The sequence below is a fragment of the Carcharodon carcharias genome, chromosome 12, assembly GCF_017639515.1.
Source record: "Carcharodon carcharias isolate sCarCar2 chromosome 12, sCarCar2.pri, whole genome shotgun sequence".
Taxonomy (NCBI): Eukaryota; Metazoa; Chordata; class Chondrichthyes; order Lamniformes; family Lamnidae; genus Carcharodon; species Carcharodon carcharias.
This window is the reverse complement of record NC_054478.1, coordinates 44128940-44152639: the sequence shown is the minus strand read 5'-3', so window position 1 is coordinate 44152639 and position 23700 is coordinate 44128940. Positions and strand designations below refer to the sequence as shown.

Below are 23700 nucleotides of genomic sequence, written 5' to 3'. Positions count from 1 at the left end.
CATAAGCAACATGCACCTGTTTAGCTGCACTTCACTCAGGGCTTCGAGGATTTTTTGCCTACCATGTCTCTACCTACCAGACCAGCCATAAGGCAGGGATAGCTTTTCAACGGCCGCAGGACTAAGGTTTGCTGGGGATCGAGAAGAAGTGGCCTCAGGCAAGGTAACAGGCTGCAGGGCTAGGGCATTACTGGGGAAGGGAGGAATCCAATGGTGTGTGAGAGGGCACAAGTTGATCTGTGCAAATAGCCTCAAGATGGTGAGGGCTGAGAAGGCAATCTCCAGAGGAGATCAGGCCAGATGGAGGTGTGAGGGTGTGTGAGAGAGTAAGTGGTAATGTCCCTTGAGTTGGCAGTGAGTGAGATGCCAGTGAATGTGTGATGGGCATTTGAATGTGTGACTTTAGAGTGATGAGATGGTTGCCTTACCCTGGCGGCACAGATGAGATCACTTCTCCATTTTCTGCATTGGATGGCTGACCTCTTCTGTTGGCATACACACACACACACATACGTAACATATGCACGTACATGCACTTACACACACACACACACACACACACACACATATACACAAACACACTGACATGTACATACACTCACATACATACACATACATGTATATACACACACATACACACAGATATGTATATACACACATAGATACACATTGACATATACATACACATCCACGTACATATATATACACACCCACATATATATACATTAACAGCCAAAAACATATACATACACACCCACATACATATACATGCACACATGTACATATACACAGGTCGGAATTTTCCGGCCCCATTGGCATCAGGCATCATGGTGGGCAGAGGGGTGACAATATGGCAAGAAGGACAAAAATCGGTTTCACACCCTTGTAAAACCAGCTTGCAATCATCTGCTCCACCTATCAATGAACAGCCACGATTCCCTCCACCACAAGTCGGGAGCCTTATTTCACACCTTAGCATCTTACTGTGAGCCCTGTTCGCTGGAATCATCCCCTATGCTGGGTCTTCCGGGCACGTTGGCACAATTGCACATACACGCACATACATCTGCATACACATACATATACACATGCATACACATGCCAACGTGTTTCACAACTGTACAGTAGCAACATGCACCTGGCGAGCTACACTTCGCTCAAGACTTGAAGGTTTGTTTGCCTATTCTGCTTCGGGCACCACTCGCGGTCATTAGCGCCAGGCTTCACAGGCAGCACCACATCACTTTTAGCGGGACTCATGGGCAGGTCTCTACCTATCAGACCAGCTGTAAAGCCAGGGTGGCTTTTCAAAGGCAACAGGAATGCTTGGGGAAGGGGGGAAAAGTGGCTGCAGGGCAAGGGCTGTACTGGGGAAGTGGGGTTACTTAGGGTATGTGTGGGGGGCGCATGTTGATCTGTGCAAGTGGCCTCAAAATGGTGAAGGCTGAGGAGTCAGTCTCCAGAGGAGGTGGGACCAGGTGGACATGTGAGGACGTTGCATTCTTTCATGGAGGCTTTGAGGACATCCCTGAAATGTTTCCTATGTCCTCCTGGTAACTGTCTGCTGTGATGAAGCTCAGAGTAGAGAGCTTGATTTGGGAATCTTGTGTCAGGCATGCAGACGATGTGGCCCTCCCAACATAGCTGCTTAGCCAGAACCAGTGCCTCGACACTGGGACGTTGGCCTGAGAGAGGATGATACTGAAGTGCCTATGCAGTCAGAGAATTTGTAGGAGGCTTGTGTACGCGCACAGTAAAAGGCCGAGCTCCAAACTATCGCTGACGCGTTCATGGAGGCATATGAAAGAGTGGGCTTTAGGCTAAACATCCGGAAGACAAAAGTCCTCTACCAACCTGCTCCTGCTGTGCACCACTGCCCCCAACTATCAAGATCCACGATGAACCACTGGACAACGTGGATCATTTCTCATACCTTGGGAGCCTCTGCTCAGTGAGGACAGACATCAATGATGAAACTCAAGATCGCCTCCTGTATGCCAGCGTAGCCTTCGGCCGAACAAGGAAAAGAGCGTTTGATGACAAAGGCCTGTAAGCTGGCACCAAGCTCATGGTCTACGGGGCTGCAATACTCATCCTGAAAGCGTCAGAGACATGGACAACATACAGCTGACACCTGAAATCCATGGAGAAATAATACACGCATACACACACACCTGCACGTGCACACACAGACACACACACACACACACACACACACACACACACACAAGTACAGGCACACACACACGCGCGTGCACGCACAGACACACACGCGCGCGTGCACGCAAAGACACACACACACGCGTGTGCGCGCACAGACACACACACACACAAACACACACAAGCACAGTAACCTTATGATTGATGTGTTTAATTGTTTTAAAGCTGCCTCTTGAATGAAACATTTGAGTGTGCGCTGGAGATCACAGTCGCATAAGGCAAGTAATGAAGGTTTTTTCCAAGGATTATATGTGAAAGTGTACAATAGGAGGTGGTAAACATTCTGTTCTCCACACCATCGGCTGCACTTGGGAATCTCCATCCATCCATCCATCCACTTTCACACCGCTTCTCCTGGTGTGGGCCATGGTAGCAGTAAGCTGAGCAGGTCGAACAGACTTCCCTTTCTTCGGCCACAGATTCCAGCTCCTCCTGGGGGATTCCCAAGCGTTCCCTGGCCAACCGAGAGATGTAATCCCTCCAGTGTGTCCTGGATCGGCCTCAAGGTCTCTGGCCAGTGGGCCGTGTATGGTACAGCTCCAGAGGGAGCCTACCAGGGGGCATCCTTATCAGATGCCCGGACCACCTCAACTGGCCCCTCTCGATCTGGAGGAGCAGCGGCTTTACTCTGAGGCTTTCCTGGATTGCCCAACTTCTCACCCTGCCCTGGAGAGTACGCCCAGCAACCCTGCGGAGAAACCTCATTTCCGCCGCTTTTACCCGCAATCTTATCCTTTCAGTCACTGCCCACAGTTCATGACCATAGGTGAGGATGGGGATATAGATCGAGCGGTAAACCAAGAGCGTCACCCTTAAACTCATCATCTGCTTCACCACCACAGACCGGTAGAGCACCCGCAGAACTGTAGCTGCCGCACCGATCTGCTGGTCAATCTCACGCTCCCCCATGCCATCACTCGCAATCAAGATCCCGAGATACTTGAACTCCTCCACTAAGGGAAGCTGTTCCCCCCTCACCTGGAGAGAGCAACCCACTCTTTTCCAGAAGAGAACCATTGCCTCAGATTTGGAGGTGCTGATCTGCACCCTGCTGCATCACATGCGGCAGCAAAATGTTCGAGTGCACGCTCGAGATCACAGTCGGATGAGGCAAGAAGCACTACATCATCTGCACACAACAGAGCTGCCACCCTCAAGCCCCCCCAAACTGGTACCTTGGCTGCGCCTTGATATCTGGTCCATGAAAATCACAGACAGGCGTGGAGACAAGATGCTTCCTTGGGGGAATGAATTCGACTTAATGCCAAGAATGCAGACACAACTCTCGCTCCGCGAATAGAGGGACCTGATAGCACCTCATATTCCCGCAGCACCTCCCACAAAATATCTGGAGGAATGCCTGCCTTCTCCAGGTCTACAAAACAGAGGTAGATTGGATTAGCAAGCTCCCACGAACCCTCAAATAACTGTGAGAGGGCAAAGAGCTGGTCCACTGTTCCACAGCCAAGGTAGAATCTGTATTCTTCCTCCTGAATCTGAGGTTCAATTAATGCACAAAGTCTCCTCTCCAGCACTCTGGCATAGGCTTTCCCAGGGAGGCTGAGGAGTGTGATCCCTCTGTAATTGGAACACACCCTCTGGTCCCCTTCCTTAAAGATTGGGACCATCATTCCAGTTTGCCAATCTAGTGCTACTGTTCCCACCTTCCACACAAAATTGAAGAGGCGCATAATCAACTACACCCCAACATTGTCCAGCGCCTTCAACATCTCCGGATGAATCTCGTCCACCCCTGCTGCCTTACCGCTACGGAGGCTCTTGTCCACTGCAGTGACCTCAGCAACAGCGATAGATCTGATCTCACCGAAGGTGCTGCTTCCTGTAAGGAGGGCATGTCCACCGGGTTAAGGAGTTCCTCAAAGTGCTCCTTCCATCTCTCGGCGATCTCCCCAGTTGTGGTCAACGTTTCCCAGCCTTGCTGCGAACAGATTGGGTGACATCCTGCTGACCCCTCCTAAGGCGCCAAATGTTTTGCCAGAACAACTTTGAAGCTGTCTGATAGTCAGCCTCCATGGTTTCTCCAAATTCATCCCAAGCCCAAGCTTTCACATGAGCAACCGCTGCTGCTGTAGCCCATCTGGCCTTTCGGTACCTCTCAATCGAATCAGGAGACCTATCCACGAGCATTGCCCACAAGGCTTCCTTCTTCGATTTGACATTCTCCCTCACCACTAGTGTTCAACAGCGGGTCCTAGGGTTGTCGCCATGACAGGTACTGACCGCCTTCAAGCCACAGGTTTTCGCAGCCACCTCAGTGATTGAGGTCTCCAACATAGTTCATTCAGACTCAATATCCTTGACCTCACCCAGGATACATCAGAAATTCTTCAGGAAGTGGGAATTGAAATCATTTCACACAGAAGAGTCTGCCAGACATTCCTAGGTGACCCTCACAGCACATTTGGGCCTAGCGTGACTGTCCGCCCCAAGTCCTGTGGGCCAAATACAATTCACAACCAAGTGATGATGAGTTGACAGTTCCGCCCCTCTATTCATCCAAGTATCCAGAACATACGGCCTTAGGCCTGATGGCACAACTATAAAGTCGATCAGCGAACTTTGACCTAAGGTGCTCTGGTACCAGGTACACTAATGAGCATCCTTGTATTCGAACATAATGTTTATTATGGACAATCCATGATGAGCACAGAAGTCCAATAACAACTCATCACTCGGGTTAAGATCAGGGATGCCATTCCTACCAATCACCTCTCTTCAGGTATCCCCAACCTTCCCCAACTGAGCGTTGAAGACTCCCAGTCAGACTACTGAGTCAGTAGGTGGTGCCCTATCGAGCGCCAATCCCATCATCTCTGAGAAGGCTAAGTACTCCAAGCTGCTGTCTGGCGCCTAAACGCCAAACAGCTGTCAGAGTTTTCCTCTCTGAGACCCAGAGCCTAATTGAGGTGGCCCTCTTGCCTATTGGGACAAACTTCAACTGTGTGATACCCAGCTGGGGGCTTGGGGGTATCCGCACACCTGTCCAGGGCCTCTCACAGGAGGCCATTCGGAGTAGGAGAGAGACCACCCTTGATGGAGAAGCTTGGTTCCAGAGACAAAGTTATGTGTGGAGGTGAGACCAACTATATCTAGTCAGTACTTCTCCACCTCCTTCACCAGCTCTGGCTCCTTCCCCACCCTAACCCTAACCCTAATGCAGGTCTAACTTGGCTCTCCCGATTACCAGCAAAGCAAAAATGTAGCTGAACTTCTCCAACTAGAACTGGAGTTTTTAGAAAAAGTTAAATGATGATGTTTCTCTATCAAGCTGTGCTATTGCTTCCCTCAGTTGATAACAACACTTACCCTCGCATGACATTTTGTCGCTACGTAGTTGATATCCCACAGTGCACTTGCATGTTTTTCTGGTTTCCGAGACTGGCAAGCAGAGCTGGGAGCATCCACCGTTGTTCACACTGCACAGATTAGTACCTAAATGGGGCATATAAAATCAATGTTCAGGAGCTTACAGACATTTCAGTTAGCTACCTTCTACATGAGTAATGAGACTTCTTTTGACTGTACAGTGATCTGCGTCAAAATGATTGATGAATGGTCTAACTATATTTGAAGTGGGAACTGAAATTCCTATGTCAAAGAGCTCTGGAAAGCACATTTTGTTAGAATAATGGAGCATTAAATCAAACTGCAGTAATGGCATTAGTCTATCCGGTGTTAAAATTTATGATTATTATGCTACTATAGCAAGGTGATAATGCTCTTTTTGCAGCATGTTGGCCCTTTTACTTCACAATATAAATTGCTGCAAGGACCGGAAAGGTTTACCTCTTGTCAGCTTAATAAAAAAGGAGCAAGTTGGTGCAGTGAGTAAAGTTGAGGGGGGGGGACATCATTTAATGTAAGTATTCACCATTGAAGCCAAATTTCAAGTTCAGCTGAAAACTATTTATTTTTGTAGCTCTCTGTGGAAATGACCCTGCTGTGACCCTTCATGAAAGGTCACCAACCTAAAACATCAACTCTTGTTTCTCTCTCCAGGGATGTTGGATGAATTTCTGAACATTTCCAGCATTTTCTGCCTTTATTTCAGATTTCTAGCCTCAACTATATATTGGTTCTGAGATCCTGAATTAACAAGTGATGGGGAGATCTTCACAACTGAAACAGAACTGCAGAACCTTCTGATCCAGATCGATGATTTGGAAAATAAATCAGTGATGGGCAGATGACAAAAGCAGTTATTACAGAGCCTCCACCTCAGAATTACAGTAGCTCCAATTTTTAAGCTTTCATTAAATTTATCCAATACTCTGCTAGGTCTAATGTCTTGATGCTTTATTCTATCTGGTGGCACATGCCTATGTGTTACTATATGATTAAGACAGAAAAGTTTTGTTCCACAATTAAATGACAGCGTCGTAAATTAATGGAACATACAGCTGAAACAAAAGTGAACTTCCACAGTTTTACCAAGAAAAGCTAATTCCATTTCTTACTAACCTCACAGCACTTTGAAATACTCTTCTTCTCAAATGAATAATTTGAACGCACTAAAAAGAGAATATGGCCTGATGGGCTGGATTTTGTCGGGGCAGAGGCAGCCCCGACGATAAGCCTGAAAACCAGGGGTGACCCTGCTTCGGCAATTTCCAGGAGCCCTGACCCAATTTTGTGGCAACCAGGCAATTTATTGCTTGTTGGTGGGGTTCACGTCCTTTTAAGGGACAGTGTCCCACCTCCCAGAGCTGCTAGCCAATCAGAAGGCCGGCAGCTCTTTAGTCTCAGCAGCACCACCAGTGGCCCCTCCTGGGACTGCACCCATCCTGCAGAAGCAGCATGAACGCCACCCTAGGACCAAGGTAATTTGTGGGCTTGGGGTCCCCTGACATGGTCAAGCAGGCGTCAGCAAGGGGGAGAGTTGGTGGTTAGTGAGGGTGAGGAGGTGTTACTGCTGGGGTGGTCCTTGCTGCCATGGGTCACAGATTTCCCAATCAGGAAGCCCCACCCCCAACCCTAATCCCGCAGGTTGGCTGCCATAATTTACTAGGCAGTATACCCAAACAATGGAAGGCCCCCTGTTGCTGGGCATCAAGGCCACCCTCCACCTTCCCGCAACTGATAGGAATCCATGGCATCAGGAAGGCAACCAACACTCCATCCCCTGCCATCCCTCCCCATTCTCTGGCCCCCTCAACTTCCCAACCTCAACACCCCACCACCACCTTTCCACACAATCACAAATTCTTCTGGAAGTGTGTGAAAAAAAAACAGGGAATTTTTTTTTAGGAATGAGAAGGGAAATTATTCTCCAATCCCCAAAGGCAATGGAATGGAGCTTCAGGAGACTATGGCGACTGGAGGGTGGTATCTTCCGTTCAGGAGTATAAATTGGGTGGCAGGAGTGGAAAAGAGTGATTTCTGCTCAGGGGCTGGTCATGTGAGATCTCATGCTCTTCAGCTCATTACATATGCACGCATGAGAAGCACAGCAAATCTCGTGGTGGGGATGGGCAGGAAGTCACCGTTTACACCATTACCTTATAGGGTCGAAGGTTCTGTTGCTATACTTTAAAGGGCACCCAGGCAGCCATTCACTCCCTGCACACCAGGAGCATCAGTCTGGCTGTTGTTGTAAAGGGGGAGACCTACTGCAAAGAACAGAGTGTCGCAGGGTAGGTGACATGTAGCCCCATGGTTCAGCGAAGCCTTCCTGCAGGTTCTCCTCCAGGCTGTCCAGGAAAGGTGGGAGATGCTATTGCCCAGGGATGGCAGCAGGAGGCCCTCCCACCTGACCACAATGGCCTGGGCAGAGGTCGCAGCGGAGGTTAGTGCCCATGGGGCCCACAAGAGTACAATCCAGCAGTGTAGAAAAAAGATGAATGATCTGCTGCGCTCTGCATGCGTATGTGGCACCGTCTACTCATTGTAAAGGGACTCTCATAAGGGCATCAGGCAGTCTAAGTATGCGAGTGTACAGGGGTGTCAAACAGGAGTTTGGGTTGCAGGACTTAGCAGCAGATGGGACATATGCTCTGAATGTGTGGCAGCCACTTCATACCCTCAATGTTCTATCAGTTGCAGGGCATCATGCTTGTTAATCACTTACTGGGGAGGGCTCAGGAGCTGGCACAGGCATGCATGCTCCTAAACTGCGCATACACCTATTGCGACAATCAATCCTTCTGTCTGTCTGCAGGAGAAAAATGCACACAATAGGAGGAAGCAAGCCCAGACAGCAGCAGCATTCCAGATATTAGGATCCTAAACACCTTCGAAGCGGAGGTTGCAGAAATAGCTGGGGAGGAGTGGGACTATGCCTGCATTGAAGGCGAGATAGGGCTCCCCCAGGAAACCAGTGAGGATGCCTCCAGTTTGCAGTTGTCAGATGTGCCAACAGTGTGAGACACAGATAAGGGAGCCTGCTAGGGTTCATGCAGAAAAGATGTTTAACTTGGCTGGGGTGTCCAAGTGACGCAGTATAGTTTTGTATTAATAGTAAGGGCATCTAGGACTGAACTTTGTAGGTGTCTCTGCAACTGAAGGGTCATGAGTGGCTGCTACTCAACAACCACCATAGTGCAGGTGAGGCACTGTCTTTCAGTGGACTCCAAAGTAAAAACTAAATTTTTCAGGATAATAAAGGTATCAAGGGATATGGGGTCACTGTGGGTGAGTGGCATTCAGGGACCAGTAACAAGAATTTCCTTGATCAAAATGCATGAATGAGCAATCTCAAGGGGCCAAATAGTCTACTCGTGCTGTTCTTCTCTGTACACCCATGTTTCTGGTTCTGCCTGAAAGAGCTCTCTGCAAGGTCTGTTCCCCCTTGGGAGCACGTGTGAGGGTGAACTGAATGCAATGCTCCAAGATAAGACTTCATGTTACTTTCAATGAGCCAGCAATATGGGCTTTGTGAGAGCATGGGAAAAATCTTATTTCTCCTTCCAGGTGCCCTGGTAGGAGAATGGAGTGCTGTTTATGTTCTGATGGGTGCATTTTGCACAAGGGGTCTGCACAGTTTGGTGCACACAAAAGATCATCACCATCAGAGTAGACGTTAAATAGTGCAATATAATTCAGCTTTCCTAAATCAAGACACATGAGACCAAAGTATAACAAGGGTTACAAAAAAGGAGCCATAGCCTTCTAGCCAGCAGAGGATAGAAAACCAAATAGTATCTGAGATGTATCAGTAGCTTATTCTGCCTGGAATCTGTTAGCTATCAGATTGTCACTGGCCTGTCTGCTGTGTTGTACCCTTGCAATGGCCTCTGTATGTTCCTCCGTGACATTCTGATCCTGGTCATTACCATTCCTTTTACTGTCCTTATCGTCTGAGGAGACACCTCGGTCCTCCATGTCTCCCTCATCCAAGACATCCTCCCTTTGTTGCACGAGATTGTGCAGAACACAGCAGGCAATGATGATCCAGAATACTCTCTGTTGTGATTATTGGAGAGCCCCATGCAAGCGGTCCAAACAACTGAACCTCATCTTTGGGAAGCCTATCGTCTGCTCAATTGTGTACCTTGTAGAGGCATGTGTGGCCTTGTATCCCTCCTCACTAGCACTCTGCAGACAGCGAACTGGTGTCGCCAGCAGGTCTTCTAAGGATATCCCTTCTCCTGAAGGAACCAGCCCTGTAATCATTGAGTTCCTTCAAAAACGTGTGCCGTCTGGGAGTGGTTCAGAATGTAGGCATCTTGAGAGCTCCCTGGGAACCGAGCACAAACATGCAGGATTTGTCTGGTGTGATCATATATCAGCTGCATTTTCAAAGAGTTTCTTTCCTATTGATGGACATGACCGGCTGATGCCAGGGAGCTCTCAATGCCACACGTGAACAGTCAATAGCCTTTTGCACTTGCAGGGATCCTGTGATTGTTACAAAACCCAACTCTCTGGCTGCCTGGCTGTCGGTATCAAGCAGAAATTAATAAATTGGTGCACTCTCCTGAGGAGAGTATCTGTCACCTCCCAAATGCACTGGAGCAGGTCCCCAGTGGATCCATAGAAGGAGCCACTGGAAAAGAAGTTTAAGGCGGTGTTGATCTTTAATGCCACAGGCATGGGATTGCCTCCAAGTTCTTGCAGTCACAGGTCTTCATGAAGAAGTTGGCAGATGTGAGCAATCACATTCCAGGGCATCCTAAGGTGTCCCCGGCATTGCCTTTCATTCATCCACAGGTAGCTGCATCACCTGCGATATACCTGGGTTCGGGCCAATGCTCGCCACTGTACTGGCCTCTGGTGGCCAGCATCTTGAGTTTCTTGAGGGTGCCCTGCCTATTGCTGCTCTGTCTGCTATTCCTCCTGGCACTGAGCTAACCTGCGCCACCTCCTCCTCATCTGGGTGAGAGCCATTAGAAAGGTAGGGTTCCCTGAAGCCTGCATCATCTAGGCCTCAGTGGATCTTTGAACAAATTGCAGTGATCCATTTAATCAGCATATTCTTTGTAGCTTCCAACTCTGAGGCTCAAAGCCAATGTAAGCCCGTTCCTGGCTTCCATCTAGGCGTGACATCCTCATTCCATCCCATCGAGGTGAAGGACATCCTGGAGGACCACAGATGAATGTTCCTCCTATTCACACATGATTGTGCATGGAGACATTGCGCATTGACCGGGTGATGACAGCCCCCCTCAGACACTATTCAGTTTGCCTACAATACCCTTGAGGCTCTATAGAGAGGCCATTGCCTTAGCATCTTAGAAAGACTTGCTATATAAGTCATCATCAGCAATGACTATTAACCAGGGAGGATGGAGATTTGAAGTCCACCACCCGTGCTCCTTGGAGGTATCTACTTCCCTTCATCCCTCCCTCCCTTCATCCCTCCCTCCCTTCCTCCCTCCTTCCAGCAGCAGCAGATACCATTCAGCATGCAATGTACGGCAGCTCCAGGCCTTGGTGGGTTCTTGCTAGAATGTGATCCATTAGTCATGGAGCAATGCTGGTTTATTGGGAATTGCCTCGAGAGAAGAACTCAGCTGATCCTGGTTCTCCATGGAGTGGACTAATAATTAATATGGTGCCCCCTTGCTCTGCCCAAAAAATGAGGCTTTAACGCCTTCCACCCGAAAAGAGACCCCTCCCACATCGAATGCTTGAGAAGTTTTACGAACTGTGCACCAACCTGGAGAGCTTCAGCATGGTACATGTGTATTTTCCCAGTGTGTCAAGCACCTTTAAACCTCCCCTTATTACCCCTCAAGCTCCCCCCATCCTCCTACACAATCACTGTTTTGCCATTCCTCTCCCTCCTGTAACCATTCAACCACCCCCTGTTACTTGCAGGTGCAACAATCAGTAGGAAGTCAAATGGCATGTTGGCCTTCATTGCAAGGGGATTTGAGTTAAGATGTCTTGCTGCAATTGTAGATGACCTCTGTGAGACTGAACCTGGAGTATTGTGTACGGTTTTGGTCTCCTTATCTAAGAAAGGATATATTTGCCATCGAGGGAGTACAACAGAGGTTCACCAGACTGATCCCTGGGGTGCTGGGATTGACTGATGAGAAGCGATTGAGGAAACTGGGTCTGCATTCTCTCGAGCTTCAAAGAATGAGAAGTAATCCCATTGAAACTTACAAAATTCTTATAGGACGTGACAGGGTAGATGTAGGTAGGATGTTTCCCCAGGCTAGTGAGTCTAGAACCAAGGGATATAATCTCAAGATAAGGGGTAGCCATTTCAGACTGTGATGAGGAGAAAGTTTTGCACTCAGACAGTGGTGAATCTTTGGAATTCTCTACCCCAGAGGGCTATGGAAGCGCAATCATTGAGCATGTTTAAAACACACATTGATAGTTTTCTAGGGGTATAGAGAAGGTGAGGGAAAGTGGTGTTGAGGTAGTGATCATCCATGATCTAAGTGAATGGCATAGCAGGCTCAATGGGCTGAATGGCCTACTCCCCTCCCTATGTTCCTATCCTGGACCCTATAATTATCTATGTGGATATTCCTGCTCTTCCCCCGTTCCCATAACTGTCAACATGCCCATGCCCCTCCTGACCCTGACCTCTACCAGTCTTAAGGCCAGCTGTACACTGACTTTTTCTGACACCCCTCTCCACCGTGAGACCATGCACTCCCCTCCCATGGGCCTAGCACTTTCACCCTAGCTGATCCAACTCCCTCCACTGACTATGACTGTAACCTCTGCCTCCCAGTACCCTTCGGACCAAATTTTTGAATTCATGTACTACACCCTTTAGACCCATCACTCTACGATGCTCAGTGTCCAGAGAGGCCATCCACCATCCTACAGGACCAAGACATGTGTGACATGCTAACCCTCCCAAACAAGCACCAGTACAGTCTGGCTTCCTTCCCCAGACACCCTCCTCCCCTTTCCCGCTTAGCTTGCCTCTCCTGTTCAGCCTTTGCTCCACCCTTCCCCACTTAGCCTGCTTCCCCGACTCAGCTTTCGCCCAGCTTGGCCTACCACCACCCTATCTCAGTCAGGAGGCTGACATTTGTGAGCACTCCCCAAGAAGGCCCAAGAAGCAGCTACTCACTTCAAAGTCCAGGAAAAAGCAAGCTCGCCAGGTGCATGCAACTTAGTCGCAAATATTAATGTTCTAATTTCTCACTGGCAGCAAACTTAATTTGGAGGGGGACACTTAATTCTGGCGAGCTGGCCTTTTAATGAACATGCATGATATGCAAATGCATGTAAAGGAGCTTCCCCACATTGTTCATTGGGAAGCTTGACCTGCCTTTAAAACTTCGAGAATTTAATTGCAAAAGTTCATCGCACCATCGGGAAGCTGATTTTTGGCCTCCTGCCAAATTAAGTTCCCTTGCCTGCAAGAGGGGTCAGAAGATTCCAGCCAGTGTAAAACAGTTCTCAGTGATCTTCCTTTTTTGCTCAGGGATTCATCCAGCTCTCTTTTGAACAGAGAATTGCACTCACTGCACATGTTTATTTCAGAGGTCTATAATTCTGCAAAACTTCCCCAACCTGCCTCGTTCAAACAGCCTATTCGTTTAGATGAAGTCTAATCCTTTTATCATTTTAACTGTTTCAGTCCTATCTCCTCCAATGTTATGCTTTCCCAAAGTAAAATGCCTTAGCTCTTTCAGTTTGTCCTGGTAACTTTGAGCCATTAAACTAGGTGTTCCTCCTTTAAAATGTTCTGAGAGTCTTTCTCTCTTCCACCATGTGCTGGGACTAAATAAGCAACATATTTACATTTCTCACAATAGAAAACATCACAGCGTATTTAAAGTTCATTAAACTTTAGAATCAAAGCCAGCTATGTGTTGAAGATAATTAATTGCATTTAGTTTCGTTTCAGAGATCCCATTTGTGATTGGTGACCATTGTTTAGCTCAATTGGCCTTATATCATAAATACGTTCTTGCAACTAAAGCACACATTTCACTGGCAGCTGTTAGAGTTGACCAACAAAATTCTTCCTGCATCGTGCCCATGCTGCATAATTTTCTTTATCCAAGTGCTTGGATACACATTCAGGATTTACCTTTTGATTGGAAATTCTGTTGCTGATTTACAGCGATGCTATCGGGAAAGACATCCCACCTTCCAACCTCTGTAGAATTGAGCTCATCTAAAATGTTGCTGCTAGTATCTAAACTCACACCAAGTCCCATTGTCCCATCTCCATATCTCCATTGACTTACACTAGTACCCAGCCCGGCATTGCCTCATATTTAACATTATTATCCTGTTTCCAAATCCTTCAGTGGTCTCATTACACACTATCTCTGTAACATCCCCCAGCCCTACCATCCAAACTCCATGGTCCTGCAATTTTGGCATCTTGGACATCCTGGATTTGCTTTGTGCACCATATTGGCAGCCAGGTCTTTAACCCTCCAAGCTCAGGAATGCCCTCCCCAAGCCTCTCTGCCGCTATACCCCTCTCTCTCCTCTATTAAGATGCTCCTTAAAATCTATTTCTTTGATCAAGCTGGGATATTTTACTAGGTTAATGACTGAAAACCACATATACGATATACATGATTATTATCGTGTAGGTATTGCAGGGAAGCATGGCATGAGGGACTTATGCCATTACACATGGCATGTCATCATTCTCCAGGACTTCTGCACTACCTCACAGAGACTCTTGCTGAAAAAAATAACAGCTAATTATTGTAGTTTTATCCCCATTAAATTAAATAGCAAGAATGGTTTTATTGAATTAATGGCACTGTGTTCACAAAGCCACAAAGCCCATTAAATAGTAGTGCTGGAGAACCCAGGATCAATAAAAGATTCAGCTGCACAGCAAGTTTCGTGAAGGTCACATTCCTAAATTATTTGCACTTCCGTACTAATGGCTTATGCCCACCACAAGCTGGTTGAGATTATGTATACCTACTTCACTCGAGACCATTAAAGACAGTGAAGAAAAATGATTTCAAATACAGGCTCCCAAAAGTGAGAAGGTAAAGTTCTAACCATAAGACTACATGGAATGAGAATTTTGTAAATAACAGAACTTAGAACAAAGCTCTGCAGAAATCCATTTATGCTTTCCTCCTCCAGTGGGTTTCTCTTTCCATTTATCACCATCTTCTGTTTTCTAATCCTGAGCTAATTAGGCTTGAACAACATAAATTCAATGAGTTGGCCTTTAAAACATTTGTGAATTTTTATGAAATTCCTTCCTAAAATATGAATATTACATATTACATTATATCTGAATAGTTTTCATCCAATGATTTAAACTTGTTCTCACTGATCTAGTGTTATTAAAATATGACTACCAGTGGTCTTTGTGCTTTTTAAATGAACACTGATAGCATTTCCCTATTTTAGATGATAGTCATGATAGACCAGTTGCTCTGACTTAAAATAATTCTTGTTATCCTCCAGTCTTCAGGTACAGTTCCTGAATTATGCAGTCTATCATGTATTGAATTATCTCACTGAACCACCAGGTCCCTATGGAAACAAAGCATGTTAGATGTACTTTATGATGTGCAAAGACATTTGTCGCTTTTAACCACTTAGTGCCTTCCTTCTTACCTTGCTGCATCTCTTTGCCATAGACTTTCATATGCAACACCGTTGCAATATTTTTCCGCATGACAGCAGGCTCTGAACCATCCGCCTTGTTGCAGATTCCAATCCATCCAGAGGCTTGATCGGCCCACCAGAGCTTGTTTCCTTTTTAAAAAAAGTAGGTGGCATCTCATCAGAATCTTTTTCATTTTCATTTAAAATTCTTATTTCTAATCTAAAATTATTTTACATTAAGGCATTTTGTTAATTTAATCTCCAAAATGTGCATTCTTTGTGTGCAGTACACAATTAAAGCACTGATGATAAGGCTTTATCACTGAGTCAACGATAATCAAGAAAGGCACCTTAAAACAGAACTTAATAAATATGTTTGCAATAATTATGACACTGCCGATGGTAAAGGCTGAGTTGTTTAAATCCCACAGGGAAACTTGAACAACTGTCATAATCTATATTTTTAATTGGTATGTTTGAGATGCAACTCTAAATTCAGGAATAATAAGACACTGAGTCTCAAGAGGTTGTTTATAAAACTAAATTAAACATTTATTAATACAAGAAAAATTATAAACACATACATGTCTACAAAATTACTACTATAATAACTACAAAAATCCCCTACTTAATCTTTACTTAATCGTTAAGGCAGCAGTAAAAATCATAGATTTAGAAGACCCCAGGCAAAGCACATTTGACCTTACAAATTCAAAATGAGGTGCTTTGCAGACAAAATTGCAGGTGTACAGGCTGGTTAGGTCTTAAATGCCTCTGCCTTAGAAACACAACCTCCTTTCTGTTCATACCTAGTTTTTCCTTTGAATGTAAATTTCCCAACGTATTACTAGTTTTTTGACGTCACACCTTCTAACAATAAAATTTTCATCCCACTAATTTTATTAGTAATATAAACACATTGCTTGGTGTCTCCCAACTTGGTGCAAGATTTTACTCCCAGTCTTGATTGCTTTATTTAACAACTGCAAATGTACACTTAACCTTTTCAACTTCCTTACTATTTATCTAATTAACATCTCAAACTACTATCTCTCAAAGCACCCAGACTAGCTGGCTTTAATCCAATTTAGACACACACATAGACACAGACATTACTACAATTCCATTTTAAAATAATTTTCAATAACATTATAGACATTAATATTTCTTCATGACACAATAAACAGGGTTTCTTAAACTTGTGTATGTATAAACATTAACTAAACTTCTAAAGGAATGAATCAACTGTGAAGTACTTTGAGGTTGCTTGAGGACAAGAAAGGTGCTTTATAAAGGCAAGTTTCTTCTTTTCTTTATGTTTATTGTCATTCCACTTGTATTGACCTCATTGACAAAAGACCTCAGCAATGCTCTAAATCTACATTGAAAGTCACAGAATTGGTGGAATCAAATGCATATTTTGTCAAAATGGACAATTTCATACATTCCGATAGCTTATTTTTTGTTCCTTGGAAAATAATGCCACAATGGCTCGTTAAATTAACACTTCGAATTTCTAAACATTTTTTTAGGTTTTTCCTTTCTCCTGTTGTGCTTACGAGAAGGAAGAACATCAATTCTGGGAACTTTATGACTCTTCTGACTCGGTGTCAGCATTAACTACTGTTCAGCTAAGTATGGTGTGATATATAGAACCTAGTTCTCTGCTCTTCCCAGTGATAATCTTCTACCACATCAATATGACATTTCTATTTTCTATCCCAACTGCTCTTATAGTATCTCAAAGAGATTGCCAATTTAATGATAATTAGTGTCACATTATAGAGCCTTTGTGGACTTGAGCCACTTGGAACTAGGTCAAACTCATTACACTTACAACCCTCACAGCAGTCAGTGAAATCAGATTTTCATTCCTTTAGTCTGTAGTAGATTTGTATGCACATTTATGAAGTGAAAGGATAATACTTTAAGATAGTAGACTTATAGATATTATTAACATTGTTATACTGTCAGCATTGAACACACAAATTGCTCAGGTTATTGTATTGGTGTACAGCAGTGGTTAAAGATAATTTTTACATGCATTTTATATTCTCTCAGTAATATGTTCAGTGGAGGCAATTTTTTAAGTAAAAGAGGAGACGATGGAAGTGGATTAAATGGAGAGGAACAGTAAGTTATCTAATAAACAAAGTACAGGCTGGGAGGGGGTTGGTAAAGACTGTTCATTATGGAAAAGCATACTTATGGACTGCCATTGTTGTGCTTAAGATGAAAACAAATGATAATCATAAAATGTTTTTATATTATATATAAAATAAACATATTAGAAATAAGTTATTCTTAAAAAAAATCCTTCTCTCCATTGAACAAGTTAATTAAATTTGATTTCAATCACAGAATTTGAGAACTGCTGAAAAAAGAGACTTTTTTTGTCAAAGCTTTTCATCTTGCATTCATCAGGACAATTTGCAAGAAAATTCCAATGTCAGGAGAAACAACATATTTATACTGTATGAGAAGAGACTGCTGATTGGTTGGCAAATGCACTCTGAGTAGTATAGACATTGCCACAGAGAATACACCAGTTGATGGTTACTGACAGTTAACTGCCAAGCATTAGTTGAAATTTAAACCAGGCAGCTTAACTCTGATTGATCAAGACATTGCCCTAGGGAATGAACCAGTGAATGGCTGTCACTTATTTCGTTTAGCTGTAACAGGCATAATGTGTGTACATGTTCTTGCTGTCTGCAAAGAACAGGGCTCTGTGTATTAATATATGCAGCTTCCAATACATATAAATATGTCTATTTCAGCTAAATGATCTTTGTGTGCAGCCCAGTGCAATTCTTGTTGCTGGCTGGTTGCACATACAAACAGGGGCCTAACAGCATGCAGGGCTAGCACATGTTCTAGCTAGCCAATAGCTCTTATTGGAAACCTGTCCCTCTTAAAGGGAAGTTGCATGGAGTCAAAGGAAGCTACTGATATCGCTGCTGCAAGAGAATGGAAATGAAGGGCAGAAAGAAGAGGCTGCATCCCCCAGCTACAGCACAGGAGGCCTTATTCATGAAGGTAAGTAGAACGAGTCATTATGGGCTGGGTTTTCAAATGGATTGGGGTCGAGATGAGAGCTGGAAGGCATGCAATTATGTGCTTCTATACAGGTTCCTCACCACCATCATGACCCCAAGTCATTTTCAATGAGGGTGGCTTATTTATTTATTTGTTTGTTAACAGGATGTTGGCATCACTGGTTAGGCCAGTATTTATGGCCAGTCCCTAATTGCCCTTGAGAAGGTGGTGGTGAGCCTCCTTCCTGAACTGCTGCAGTCCATTTAGATACACCCAAGGGCTATTAGGAAGGGAGTTCCAGCACTTTGACCCAGCAACAGTGAAGGAACAGCAATATGGTTCCAGGTCAGAATGGTGTGCGGCTTGGAGAGGAACTTGCAGGTGGTGTGCTCCCAAACATCTGCTGCCCTATCCTTCTGGCTGGTTGCGTTGGTGGGTTTGGAAGGCGCGAACAAAATAGATGTCAGATCTTAGCAGGCAGCTAAGTCAGGGCAATTAATGTTAACTACGGGGTCTTCATTTCAGTTGGCAATACAAATGACCCATGGCAGTCTTAAACACACCCAGACCAACGTGGGGGGGCTCAGGTTGGGAAATGAGGGGGTGTGGCAACAAATCACATGACGGGGCCCCTCCCTCTCTGACACATAATGTCTGCTGGGCCGTAGCTGCATCCTGTGAAGGTGTCGCCCACCCACAATCATGGCATCTGCATGTTGAGGTGCCCTCTCTCTCACTCTATTACAAACCTGCAGCTCATACTAAGGAACTGCGATGCAACAGTGTTGAAGGGCCTCCCATTGGCCCTACAGACTCAGAAACCCACCACCGTCCTTAATTGGATGGCAAGCCTGCTCCTTGTCATTAATTGGCCTCAATCATTAAAAATTCAGGGGGGGGGGGTGCGGTGTCAGAAACATGCCATGTTTGGTCACGACTGAGAATTACGCTAGCAGCCTGGTTCCCAACACAGAATTGAAAATCCTGACTTGTGCTTCTGCATGAGGCCCAAAGCAAATGGGATCAACTAACCAGGAAGATCAACTCCTGGGGTTTGACCCCGAGGGTAATGAATGCATCTTCACATGATATCTCCTGCCCACCACACCACCATCCTTTCATGCTGTTCAACGTACCACAGCCTATCGCTCACCCAGCAGACTCCCCGGCACTCAAGACACAAGTCTAGCATCCAAATGCTCCACCTCAGCCTTACACACATTTATCAATGCTGCCAGCCTTATACCCATCTCTTGCTGCCTCCACATGGTTCCAGCTCTTCAGCTAAGGCACACACATCGCCCAAAGACAGTGCCACACAATCACTGACAGTCTGCATCTCTCTTGCAGGGCCAGGAAGAAGAGCAGAGCCAGCATGCAACAAGAATGCCTGCATGGAGGAGATGGCTCATCATGTGGTTGCCTGTGAGTGAGCCCATGGCATCTGCAGTCATTGAAAATATTGAGGATGACAGCATGCCACCTCACCCACTCCTGCTACCTGACATGGTGAGCAAGCTGCTAATGGTGTGGGCATGGATTTCTTGTTTCATATCCCTATGCTTTCCCTCATCCAAACCTTACCTTTCTGATTTTCCTGCTTTCAGATACCCAAGAACTGCAATATCCAACCACAGCAGCTCAAGGAAGAGGGAAATCACCAACACAACACCAATGAAGAGTCTCCATTAGTTGATCTGACACTTCAACCACCAGTTCAGAAAATGGTACAGCATGTAACTTGCAGGCAAGGCACTGCTATTGCTGTCTCCATTCCCATTCCAGTCTTTGAGTAGACACTTGCTCCTCCAGCACTCCCCCCTCTCCCACCTGCCACCCTCAAGAAAACACAGCGACATTCCCTGGGAAATCCAGGAACTGATCAAAACACCTCCAAGAACACTCCAGACTACTTCCAGACACTTACAATAATGCATGTTCTTGAAAAAAAGTACCTTAGGTACAATTTGTGTGCCTGGCTTCTAAAGGAACATTACTGCAGCTTAGAGATTACTGTTTGAAGAGTGATACACATTTTCATTGACTGGATCTGTGTGGTCCAAATTCGTATCCTGGTGTTGCATCAGCCATTGAGCTGTGTGATGTCAGGATAATGCTCCTTCATGGGTTTCCAGTGTACTCTGGGGAGAGTCCTTTGGGCACCCTTCTCGAAAAGGTGCATCATGTGGCCATGTCAAAAGTGGCAGGTATCATAGCGCGCCCCAGCAAAATGGCCCTCCAGAGATAAAATTTTCACTACTAGTATCTTGTTTTTATTCTTTCATGGGATGTGGATGTCACGGGCTAGGCCAACATTTATTACCCATCACTAATTGCCCTTGAGAAGGTGGTAGTGAGCTGCCTTCTTGAACCGCTGCAGTCCATGTGGTGTAGGTACACCCACAGTGCTGTTAGGAAGGGAGTTCCAGGATTTTGACCCAGCAACAGTGAAGGAACAGTGTTATAGTTCCAAATCAGGATGGTGTGTGGCTTGGAGAAGAACTTGCAGATGGTGGTGTTCCCATGCATCTGCTGCCCTTGTCCTTCTAGATGTCTTGGGTTTGGAAGGTGCTGTTGAAGGAGCCTTAGTGAGTTCCTGCAGTGCATCCTGTAGATGGTACACAATTCTGCCACTGTGGATTGGTGGTGGAGGGAGTGAATGTTGAAGTTGGTGGATGGGGTGCCAATCAAGCAGACTGCTTCGTCCTGGATGGTGTTGAGTTTCTTAAGTGTTGTGGGAGCTGCACTCACCCAGACAAGTGGAGAGAATTCCATCACATTCCTGACTTGCACCTTGTAGATGGTGGACAGGCTTTGGGGAGTCAGGAGGTAAGTTACTCACCGCAGAATTCCCAGCTTCTATTTGGTTTCCACCTGGGCCACTCAGTTCATGACAGCATTACAGCCTTGGTCCAAATATGGATGAGAAAGCTAAACTCAAGAAATGAGGTGAGAGTGACTGCCCTGGAAATCAAGGCAGCATTTGACTGTGTGGCATCAAGAAGCCCTTGTAGCCACAGTATTTATATGACTAGTCCAGTTCAGATCCTGGCCAATGGTAACCGCAGGATGTTTATTCAGTGATGGTAAGGCCATTGAATGTCAAGGGGAGGTGGTTGGATTCTCTCTCATTAGATATGGTCATTGCCTTGCACTTGTGTAGTGTGAATGTGACTTGCCGCTTATCAGCCCAAGCATGAATTTTGTCCAGGTCTTGCTGCAGATGGGCACACACTGCTCCAGTAAGGGAGGAGTTGCAAACAGTGCTGAACATTGTGCAATCATCAGCAAACATGCCTATTTCTGAACTTCTGATGAAGGTAAGATCATTGGTGAAGCACATGAAAATGGTTAGGCCTAAGACACTACCCTGAGGAACTCCTGCAGTGATGTCCTGGGACTGAGATGATTGACCTCCAACAATCAAAACCATTTTCCTTTGTGTTAGCTACGACTCCAACCATTGGAGAGTTTTCCCCCATTTCCATTGACTCCAGTTTTGCTAGGTCTCCTTGATACCACACTCAGTCAAATGCTGCCCTGATTTCTAGGGAAGTCACTCTCATCTCACCTCTTGAGTTTAGGGTTTTTTGTCCATGTTTCGACCAAGGTTGTAATGAGGTCAGGTTCTAAGTGGCCCAGGCTGAACCCAAATTGAATATCATTGAGCAGGGGCAGAATCTTTGGCTCAGCTCATGGAGGCAGGGCCTGGTTGCCAAGGCATAAAATGATGCATGGTGACATCGGGCATGCGTCCCGAGGTCACTGCACACCATTTAGATTTTCAGTTTGGCTGGTGCGCACCTGAGTCGGCTGCACGCCCGCCGAACTATCAAAGGCCTATTAAAGCCAGTTAACTATTAATTAAAGCAATCAAATGAGCTGCCTGTCCAACCTACTTAAACTTGGCGGGCAGGCAAAGAGCCCAGACGGCCTTCACATTTTTCATGGAACCTCATCCACAGGCAGGATGAGGTTTCATGAAGGTTTTTAAGGTCTTGTAAAAATTTTTAATAAAATGAATAGACATGTCCCAGCTCATGTGACAGTTTCACATGACGGGACATGTCTTAAATTTTTTTTTCCCTTTATTACATTTTTTTTTAACTTAAACTAATCTCCCTGAGGCAGCTCTGTGCCTCAGGGAGATTTCTGCGTTCTTTCATGTGCATGAGTGAAAGAGCGCAGGCCCAGACTCAGGCAACCACACCCCCGCCCGCACAGGGAGCGCCCAGCACTTACTGGGCCTTAATTGGTCCCCCAGATAAAATGGCGGCGCCCAGCCCGCTCCTGCCCAACCTCCCCGACGGGAAGAAAATTCTCTTCTGGGTTATTGCTGAGTAAGTGCCGTTTGATAGCACTGTCGACAACACCTTGCATCACTTTGCTGATGACTGAGATTGTACTGAAGGGGCAGTAATTGGCCAAGGCCAGGCTTTTCCGCTTGTCGGGCGGGTGTAAATGACGCGCGATGACATCGGGCGAGTGTCCCCACGTCATCGAGCACTTGCGTGATATTTCAGTTGGCGGGTGCACGCGGGAGTCGGCAGCGCACCCACCGACAATTAAAAGGCCGATTAAGGCCATTAAAGTAATAATTGAATTAACTTTTTCACTGCCTGTCCAGCCTTATGGTAGGCAGGTGAAAAGACCAAGTGGCCCTTTGCAATTTTTAGGAAACTTCATCCACAGGCGGGATGAGGTTTCCAACAGCAATTAAAAATAAAATAAAAACGTCACATTTTGTTAATAATATGTCCTTGCTCATGTTACAGAGTTACATGAGGGGACGTGTTTTTTTAACATTTTAAAATGATTAATTTTTAATATTCAAAACTCTTCACGGGCAGCTCTGTGCCTCAGGGAGCTTTTCCCACATGTACCTGTGCACATGCACGGTATTTCCCCGCTCACCCTCCACCCCCCCAACACACAGTCAGCGCTGACAGGGCTTTAGTTGGCCCACCAACGTGAAATTGCAGTCGCGGCCCGATCACAGGTGGTGGTCGGCTTCCAGACAGTGCCCGCTCACCCCTGCTGAGCCCACCTGCTGAGGGTAATATCTTGGTCCAGGTTGCATCTGTCCTGCTTTTTGCGGACAGAACATACCTGGGTAATCTTCCACATAGCAGGGTGGATGCCAGTGTTGTAGCTGCACAGTTTGGCTCGGGATGCGGTTCTGTCTGGAGCACAAGCCTTCAGCACTATTGCTGGAATGTTGTCAGGGCCCATAGCATTTGCAGTATCCAGTGCCTTTAGCCGTTTCTTGACATCACATGGAGTGAATCAAATTGGCTGAATACGGGGACCTCAGGAAGAGGCCGAGATGGTTCATTCACTCAGCGCTTTTGGCTCAAGGTAGTTGCAAATGCTTCAACATTGTCTTTTGCACTGATGGGTTGGGCTCACCCATCGTTGAGGATGGGGTTATTTGTGGAGTCTATTCCTCTAATTAGTTGTTTA

At 45.9% G+C, this 23700-nt stretch overlaps 1 protein-coding gene across 1 annotated transcript in view; it reads right to left on the bottom strand.

Annotated features, from left to right (window-relative positions):
• LOC121284946 (low-density lipoprotein receptor-related protein 1-like) overlaps positions 1 to 23700 on the bottom strand; it is a 1922347-nt gene that overhangs the window by 529783 nt on the left and 1368864 nt on the right. Inside the window, exons 33-34 of the mRNA XM_041200912.1 lie at positions 15208 to 15348; positions 5548 to 5673 (exon numbers count right to left, since the gene is read on the bottom strand). Of these exons, the coding sequence (XP_041056846.1) occupies positions 5548 to 5673; positions 15208 to 15348 (267 nt within the window). The remainder of the gene's footprint in view (positions 1 to 5547; positions 5674 to 15207; positions 15349 to 23700) is intronic.